Below are 9,893 nucleotides of genomic sequence, written 5' to 3'. Positions count from 1 at the left end.
GTGGCTAACCGCGAGGTCGTGCTGGCTTCGTTCTAGTTACGTGCTGCTTTCTTCCCTGCCCATAGCAGCGTTCTGACAGGCAAATCAAACCAGTCGCCAGTGGCCAGCCGCCGAACAGCGCCGAGTGACGACTGCCGGCGACGACGGCGGCCACGGCAGTGACCGGGTGTGCTAGTGAGTGATCGCGCGGAGTGCTGGCGCCCTCGCCGCTTTGCACGTGTGTGGGCCTCTCCCTTCACTGACGTCACAGCTTTCCGGTCCAATCGCGCAGCGTTGTGTGTGGTTCTGGCCAATCGTCGGGTCCGCTCTCTCTCCGCTTTTACTAGTTAGCGAGGGTCTGCGAGCCGTGGGCAATTTCACAGTTTCCGCGCTACCGTTGCCCCATTCAATATTGAGACGTCGTCGGGCTAGGCAGTGAGTCCGGAAGTGCGCTAAGTTGCTCCGCTCCGTTTATTTAGTATCGTGACGAAAGCTAGGTTGCACTGCATTGCAGCCGGCTCTAAGCGAACTCCAATCCACATTCACACTTAGTGCTAGGTGCTCTAATCTATCAATCTACAATAATACCAATAACAATACCGTATAACTATTTCTACCACTCTTACAACTATCAGCATAACAGAAACAATTGCGATATTCAACTTATAGCAGTAACTATTACTGCCGCTGCTGCCAATGCTACTTCTACTACAAGTGTTATTACGACAATTCGAAGTAAACGGTAAAGATTTACCGACCGAACGACCAAGTTGACGTTGGCACAGTGCCTCAGAAATACACTAAGGCCCTTTGGGTATTGCGCTCATTGCCTTCGCATTGTGTGCTCGTGCAGCGAAGCGGCAAGCACAAAGAGGAACGTAGTAAAAACAAAATTCAGTAAACGAAGGGGCAAGCAAACGGGAAAAGAATAAGCAGGTATCTGTTCTTCAGGAGTTCTGTGAATCATCGTCAATTTGTTGTTAGTGCTTCGAACAAGTGACTACCTCTGGTGCCATTGGATTACGTGACTGAAGTGACATCGTTCATCGACACAGTGCCAGAGAAGCTGTTTAATCAAAGCGCGTACAGCACGTAGGGACGGATGCACGGCCAACGACAACGAGCTACAATCTACAAAAAACAATTGGAGTGCACGTATCCGCACTGTTCAGTGATCAATTAGAAACACAGCGGAAGCAAAGAAATATCCATGCTGAAACTGCTAAACCGAAACTCAAAGGACAGAAAGTCGAACATCTACCCGCAAAACTGAAACTTATACCACCTCCCATCGCGATATAGCGGACCCGTCGTCGAGAGTGTTGAACCAAACGAAAAAAGCATCGCAAAGGCTACTACCGCAATAACAACAAGAGCAACAGCACGGCAAGATTGCATAACCCGACTCCCTCCTAAACTTACTTCCTTCCTGTAAGCTTCTGCGTAAAAATCGGCTGCGTGAGCGTTGACCGGCTCCGCCATTAGCAAACGGCGTCACGTGGCTCGTGCAGCCACGACCTGCCGCCACTATCCTACGATCGTCGGAGCGTGCCGCCATCTGCTAGTGCCTACAGCCACTTGCCAAAATAAATCCTACAAATAGTGAGCGTTCCGCAACATGCTCCGACATGGATTCTCCAGACAGACAAATATATGAGACTGTGAGCAGTGGTGAAGACCCAAAGCGACAATCGAACCAGCAGCCGGCAAGCGGGTCCGCCCCAGCGGCGCTGTTCGCCGGCGGCCAGCGCTGTGCCAGCTCGTCGCCGACGTCCGCCACCCCGGCACTGTCCGTTAGCTCGGCTAACAGTAGCCCGACCACAGCCCGAGTTCCTAGCTCGGGCAGTCTCAGCCATTTTGAGTTCGGTGACGGCTGCGTCGTTCCGGACCTGTCTGATCTCGGCGGGTTCGACCTCGGTAACTTCATCGCGGCACAGAACAACGCCGGCAGTGGTGGCGGTGGGGGAAGTGGTTTGAGTGGTACCTCGCTGACGTCGTCTCTTGGCAGCTCCCAGTCATCGGAGAGCTCGCAAGGCTCAAATCTTGGTGAGTCCGATATCTTGTTCACGGATCTACTCACCGAGCAGCAACAGCGCGGCGGTCGTCTTAGCCTAGCTAACATTGGGCAGTACAGCGAGCGGTTAACCGGATCGCCAGACCGCTTCGACACCCCTTCTCCTGCGGTGCCTATCAAGAGGGAACCGCTGGATCAGAACGACTACAATCGGGAGGCCGCCTATGGGCGCAATCTCCTGGCGGCGGCCTTCCCGGCCTTATCGGGCACGTCCGGTCAGATCTTACCCGGCAATGTAAATGTTCCCGGCGTGGCCGGCAATCAGATGCATCAGCATACGGTGCACCAGGCGCAAGTACCTCGACCTGCGCCTACTGTTCCTGTGAACATCTTTTCACACGATCTGAACCAGCAGCATCGCAGCCTTCAGAATGGACACCTCGGAGGTATTGCGCACAATGGACTAAGCGGCCTTCCCGGTCAGGTTCTGGCCCACAAAGCGCAGCTCAAGCAGCCGAACGTCATGCAGAAGACTGGAAAGAAGTTCGTTGACAAGACTTCGGAGGAATATAGAAGGCGGAGGGAACGCAACAATATCGCAGTGAGGAAAAGTAGGGAAAAGGCAAAGCAGAGGACAAGAGACACCGAACGAAAAGTGACTGAGTTGAACCGCGAAAACGAAGGCCTCAGAAAAAAAGTTGAGATGCTCACTAAGGTAAGTTGGGACGATTGGTTCGGTTTTTCGTTTGGCTTTTGTTTGTGTTGCCTGCTTTATTGTTTTATTTCTGCTGTACTTTAGTTCAGCGATGCTTGCCTGACAGGTGAGGGACCACCCCAAACTTGAAGACGTACTGTGTCAGTCATTGATGATATGATTTGTCCAATACGGGATGTCCCCTCTCACTGTTATTTTTCGCTTATGTGATTGCAGGAACTAACTGTGCTCAAATCGTTGCTCACCAACGTGGGGGTTCCTCCCGAAAACGTAGACTCGGAGATCGCCCGATCACTGCATATGGGCCTGCCTGATCATTACTGACCAGCAGGACCGCCCTCGTGCGGCGGCTCAGCCGCCCCACAAGCGGAAGCCTCCAGGTCCATCTTGGATTCGGGGGTGTTTTCCCTCGCCCAAACGGCTTCCCTCGAGCTGACCGGTCTCGCAGCCCCGGCTCTCGGCGCCTTCGGCAATAGCGCTCACAGCAGCCCCCTAACATCACGGACTTCGAGTCCGGCTTTGGCGCTCAATCTGGGAATCGGCTCCAAAAGCCTTGATCTCAGCAACAGGTCGAGCCACCAGGAGGCAGCAGCAACAATAACAGCAGCGGCAGGTGCTTGTGTAGGTTCGGGCTCTGTGAACGGTGTTGGGGGTAATACAGCCGCATCAGCTAACGTCACTGTTGGCTCAGGGGGTGGCGCCGCGGACACTGGCGGCGGGTCTGCCATGCTTGAGGGAACTCAACAGCTTTTCTCCCTGCCAAGATGGTATTTTCCCAGTACGTAACTGGCTCGACAACAAAATGAAGTACGGCAACAAGTGACAAAAAAGATTCTTCAAGAAATTTCGCCCAAGTAAAGTTCACCAAATAGGGAAGCAGACTCGACAGACGATAACAGACAAGAACAACGACAATGAAATCCAAGAATTGGATGACCACTGGGAAAGTTCCATTGTTGACGGGCTGGAGGACACAGAGCAGGGCGAGAGGGAGCGTTAGCAAGGCCCATCGCACTTTATCGGCGTACGCACAGAAGAAAATGGCAGGCATCCATGTTGGCCCTAGTGTTTCAAGACAAGTGGGCTGACGGCTAAATTAGTGGGATCAGTTCGAAGCGGCACGAGTGGTGCGCGAGGGCCTTGCTACAGTGAGTTTCCTGCTTGGCAGCGTCAGACAGACCAGACACGCTGGCGGCAGCAGGACGGACGTGACGGGACGGCCTTCAGAGCGAGACGCAATCGAAGAGTTGGCCGTCCGGCTCCGGACAGAGTGATCCAATCGAAACCAAAGGAAGGATTAGCCAGCACCCCAGCTGCGATCAGCAAAAAGACAACAAGCAAGGAGAATGAGGTAACGACGACGAGCGACAGGCCTACAAATAACAGATGAGGACCTACGACAACTGCAAAAACATCCACATCTGCTCGATGCGATCCAGCAAAACGACAACAACAACAACAACAACTATTACTACTGCTACGACTATGACGACAACAGCAGCAGCTGACCAAGGTGTACAAGACACATATGTGACACAGTATACGCTATATCCATTCCATTCGAAGTGCAGACAAAAGATGACGATTTCAAGACACAACAATGACAACAACAGCTATTCTTTCAAGAGTGTTGACAAAAGACAAAGATAAACATCTCTATATCAGTCTATCCGACAGACACGTCCTTCCGTCCGAAACCGCAGGGATAAGTTTTCTCGGAGAATCTAAGCGCAGTTCGTTCATCGGTTCCCGAGGAGACGAGGCTGAGATAAGATTCGACTCCCCTACAGTTTTTGTTAAAAATATGCATTTATATATATATATATATATATATATATATATATACATACATACATACATATATATATATACATATATTCTAGTCACGAGACCCCTAATTTGAGGTTGCTTCTTTTTCGTCCTGTTCTACCTTACCTTGCGTACTCTTCTTTCCTTTGTTTTCTGTGATCTTCATTTCGTTCATTGTTCCTTTTTCTCTAACACCTGAATTTCCCCAATGATTGCTATGACTCGATTTTTTTTTGTCTCGATTCGATTTAATATTTCACTTTTACGGGCCCGTTTTCTTCCCGATACTCTATTATCCATAGCAATTGGACATTTGTCTTATATCAAAATACTTCTGTTTGAGAAATGCATTTCCTCATCAGAAAAAGCCCCCGCTCCCCTTCTTCAAATGTCAGTTTCGATCTAGGTGTACTAATCGACTATACGAACCGGCGCTGAGCAGGCGTCTGGCCGAAATGAGCATTTGCTTTTTCCCAAACTGTGGAAACAAAGGAAGGCAAAATAGTCGAAATTTTCCCTTTTCTATCAATCGTGTTCAAATAAATAATCTCACGACGACTGGCTCGGCTACCGGATGGATGCGGCTGTTCAATTTGTAGAAGACAAAAACGATGTGCAACGAAAAGAAAGGCAAAACGAAAGTAACAGTGATCCACGAAAACAACAATCAGACTAGCCTTAAACTAATAGAACAAGCAACGATATACTACTATAACATCTCTACTATCAAGATCAACGACAGCGGTAAATAGCTGATTATTCTTATCGTCGAGTAAATAAGTGATTTTAGCTAACAGAGCGGAAAAAAAAACGTAATGATTGATCTTGATATTGATAATAATACTACGGAGAAAAGACAGAATGAAAAAGAAGTAGTAGCAAACACCGGATAGAGCGAACAAAAGCGTTAGAAAAATTGTGTTCTTCTAGTATATTACTGGTAAAGTAAACAGTTGTTGGATACATGAATTCAAGCTTTCACTTGACTTCGATTTGACTCATGTCCTTATGGTATTGCTGGGCGACGGCACTGACCATCCCATCTAAATGATAGGAGAAACGAAGCCACACTGCGGATGATCATAACCATAACAATAATAACAGAAGATAAACCATTTGTTATTATTCTAGTACTGCTTTTGTAAGACAACACTACCACCTATAATAACTGCCTGCAGCCTTGACAAAAGCAACGACCGCAATAGTAACAACCGAAACAAACAAACAAACAAACAAACATTACAATTTGGAAAATAGTAACTGCAGTAACATTCGCGAGAGTACGAACCCGCGAACGCCTAACCATACAGACACGCTCATCTATATATATATATATGGACGAGATACAGATTGCGTGTGATTTAGCAGCGGCGGCAGCAATGATAGTGATGAGCATGACGAAGCTGGTTGCACTACTACTACTTGTAGTCACAATGGTGATATTCAGATGATACTGATGGTATTGAGTTCAACTAATATGTACAATAGGTGTGGACGGATTATGGAGACCTACAATGATGAGAATATGATAGTAGAACCATACGAAGGCTAACAGCAACCCGAAAAAAGACAGCCACAAAGTACTATTGCTAATAGTACCACACAGACATCGACAAGAATCCCTGTAACAGAGCAAACAATAATAATTGCAAAAGAAAGAAAGAAACACAGAAATCTATCTAGAAGCTCATCCGTTCGTCTACCCGCGCTCTTGTTACGACCAATGAAGAGTGAAGATCCGGTCCATAGTATCGTATTGTTGTATCTACTGATGTATTAATATAATAACGCAGTATTTTTTTATCGATCACCAAAAGCAGAATGCTACTCCACTTCCGATTTTATAACACGCCGGTTTTCGATACATAGTTTATCTTCGATTCCTTTCTGTTCTCCGTAACTGATCGCTTTACGTCGCCAATTAACGGGACTAGATATCTGCTCGTCAAAAATCACAAGCGCACCAAAAATGTACTAGGATCTAACTTTAGCATAGCTCCAATTTACTCTAGTTTATTTTTCATAATACTAATAATAGATAATATGAGATAATTAAAATAGCGTAGCGATTTTTACTGTTTACGCCGAAAATATCTGCCGTATTCGTAATTCCTGAACGCGACGGACGACGCTATATTCGCGCTAGAGTTTATCATGTTCAACAAAAGATTCTAGAAAAGAAGTAGACCAAGTGAGAACGAAAGAGATTTTAGATCAATGCGCGTGTCGAATATTGCTTAATATAACGGTGATTCTAATTATCTGTACTTAATTATTACTCTGGTTCTCACCGCACGGGTGTTGATGGTTACACCATCGTACTACATACACCTTTATTGCCCTACTGAAGCGCGACCTTCCTCTATTTTAAGGAAATCTATCATATGGTGCTGTTTCCCTTAAAAGTCGTACAGAGCAACAAGCTATTGCCGGGAGCCTGGCCCATACGCGCATGAATCGGCCGATCATCAATCGATTTGACAGTGGGAAGTCGGCTTAGCTACATACCACCACTGTGTCCGGAAGCTCTTTATGATTACTATTCCTAATGCTACCATGAAAAGAAGCAAGCGAAACAAGCTGGCTGGCTGGCTGGCTGGCTGGCTGGCTAGCTGCCTTCAATTTACGACAGAGAGTCCCCACATAACAATGAACGATTGCTCAGTAAAATTCAAGCTATTATTGTTATACACGGTTATTGTAGCATTGTTGCCGATTAGTGGCGATATCTTGATCGATCGCACATACGAGCGCCGCACTTCATCTCCTTTTTCCTCTTCTAGAGAGAAAATGAAAAACAAGAATCCTTCTCTCCACTTCATTAGCCCCTCACTAGATTTTGCTCCCCAGTTCAGCTAACAGACCTCTATCCGTCACAGCCCACTGAATTTTTTGTTAGCAAAGAAGCTGAACCCCGCTGTATCCATAGCTATTATACAATAAATAGACCGAAGGCAAATGCTGCGAGCACAAAGTGACAAAAGAAATAGACGATACAATGCTATAGCCAGCTCACTGTGTGCCCCCTCAAGACCGGCGAGGAATTCGGACATTATTGTGACCCCGACACACACAAACACAACTCATACCCCGTACACGTATGTTTCGTTATGAAGAAGAAGAAGAACAACTTACCGATATTAGTAATAATAAGCAAGTTCATTTAGTAAAACAATATGCTATTTCGTGCACTAACTGCGGTCGTACGGAGGCAGTCGTGAGTGAACAAAAGGAAACGAGTTGCAATCATATACCCTGTGACCTATTTCCAATGAACATGATTTGATGGCCAAGAAGAGAAGATTCATTGAAGAGCACGAAATGATTCGTGATGACGACTAATGAATTGATGGGGAAGGAAATTGACATCGACTTTGTCAGAGCTGCGACTGACGACAACGAATACAGCAGGACTGTAGGATAATAGGACACACGCATTGTAACTGACCCACCCGTACCCTTATAGTCGCTAACCAGGTAGACGAAGTGATACGCTTTCAACAGTTCTTCTACTTGTGTTGCGCTCGCAATTTCCACTCTATTACAACCATAACTATACTGTTACTCATCTAGTTTCATCTCGATCCTGACGAGCCATACTCCTAATTTACCCCCATACCCTTCTGCGTCTGATAAATGATAATGGCAGATAGCAAACGTGAGCGGCACTCATCGGCAAAACGACAGTATTAACTGCGCGCACTCTGTTGATTGACAATGCAGGCAACCTGCGGACGGTACTTATCGTTTCCCATACAGATGCATCCATTCCGAAGACGGCCCGTTGTTCCGTCATATTTGTCTAGTTCTCAGAAGCTTCAGTGCTCAGTGGAGAAATAATTTACGTTGAAAACCTTCGCCAGCCTATTAGTCCGCTTACCGAGCTGTCTGCTATAGTACGTTATGAAAATGGAGACCATCTATGCGCGTCACTGGATTTTTTTTTTCCCGTCAAATTCACATGTTTGAGCGTACCACGACAACGGCTAACCTGAGTGTTTCGAGATAAGAATTAAAAATACCTTCTTTTATTGTTGAGAGATTTTCGTTTTACTGTAATCGTTCTGTTATAGAAAATACCGTGTCCTACATGCTCGCTGCTGCATTTGAGACAAGTGTGACTGCAGCGGTTTGAGTAGGGCATCTTCATTTTGAACTAGTTGCGGATCCGCACGATCCGATTGTACAGCGTTGCCTCGTAACAAGCTAATAATTCGTAGGTCCGCCATTTGTCGTGTTTCAATCATTTGAACGGTGATTAGTAACAACTATTTAATTGATGCCTGTTCAAGTTACTGACTATTCAAGTTGAGACGTTTGTTAACCATGCACACAAAGCACGTATAGCAAAGTACTCTATTTATCCAATTGTTTAAATAACGCACCTAAGATGCTAAAATCGGGATATACAGAAGTATAGCTAGAAAGCCTTTATCGACTCCAGTTGATGTGTGCTGACCGATCTGTTACTGACAAGCTTACTCACATCAACAACGAAAAAAAATATAAACAGGCCACAAGCAGAATATTATCTTGGCTAAATCTTAATACATTAGTTCAAATCCACGCATTGCCATGACGCGCTTACCAAATGTTGATCCTTTGAGTGACATGTTATTAAAAACACCATTCTCTTCAGTTCCCAGTGTTCTGGTGGCGCCTTCCCGCAAAACATTACGATAAAGTACTCCGCGTGACCCCTGCAACAGGCGCACCCTGTGTAGCAGCTTCTGCCCATCTAACAGCGTTTCAAGCTCACAGCAACACGTACCGTGATCGGTGATGCGACACCGTATCTTTACGCCCCGTACCCGTCTCGAGGCATGACACCGTCTGTCAATGCACGCACGTATCTACGTGTATTGACGGAGCGACATAAAATAATAGCTCGGAAAAGACGTTACCATTTTGCTTCCTTTTATATCAGTTGAAATTACCAGTACCTCCAATAAGCTAGCCTCCTTCTGGGACGTCTCCAAGCTTTCCGTTGCCGAAAAATGCGTAGTATACAATTTGTTCATTCACTATAGCTTATCGGTAAAGCAGGCACAACCACGGAAGAAACACTATGAGGCTAATACAGTATAGAAAAAAAAAGTTGCACAGTAACGTAATCGGCGTTGATCCTCAGCGAGAGGAAAGTACGTGCTAAAGTGGGTTAATATGGGCCACCGATGACGATGACAACTGACAGAAGCAGTAGAGTGATCGCACATAGTGTGACGACCAACACATTGCAAAATGACGCGTAGGCGGTAGTCAGGGCAAAGCAAAAAACACGTACTCAAACACAGTGGTGTTTCAGCATTAAAAGTAGTGCTCTCAAAGAATTAACGACAACAACAACAATGCCGATAACAGCTCCCAGAGAGACAC

The 9,893-nt window shown here is 46.2% G+C and overlaps 1 protein-coding gene across 1 annotated transcript; it reads left to right on the top strand.

Annotated features, from left to right (window-relative positions):
• On the top strand, positions 1-9,027 carry LOC111269773 (uncharacterized). Its single transcript, XM_022849596.2, has 2 exons — positions 1-2,708; positions 2,925-9,027. The coding sequence occupies exons 1-2, from the start codon at positions 1,608-1,610 to the stop codon at positions 3,030-3,032; spliced, it is 1,209 nt and encodes a 402-aa protein (XP_022705331.1). The 5' UTR covers positions 1-1,607; the 3' UTR covers positions 3,033-9,027.
• Positions 9,028-9,893: the final 866 nt, after the last annotated feature.

This window comes from Varroa jacobsoni, unplaced genomic scaffold (genome assembly GCF_002532875.2).
Source record: "Varroa jacobsoni isolate VJ856 unplaced genomic scaffold, vjacob_1.0 scaffold_1411, whole genome shotgun sequence".
In the NCBI taxonomy this organism is placed as follows: domain Eukaryota; kingdom Metazoa; phylum Arthropoda; class Arachnida; order Mesostigmata; family Varroidae; genus Varroa; species Varroa jacobsoni.
The sequence above is the reverse complement of the archived record's forward strand: the minus strand, read 5'-3'. Positions and strand labels throughout refer to the sequence as shown.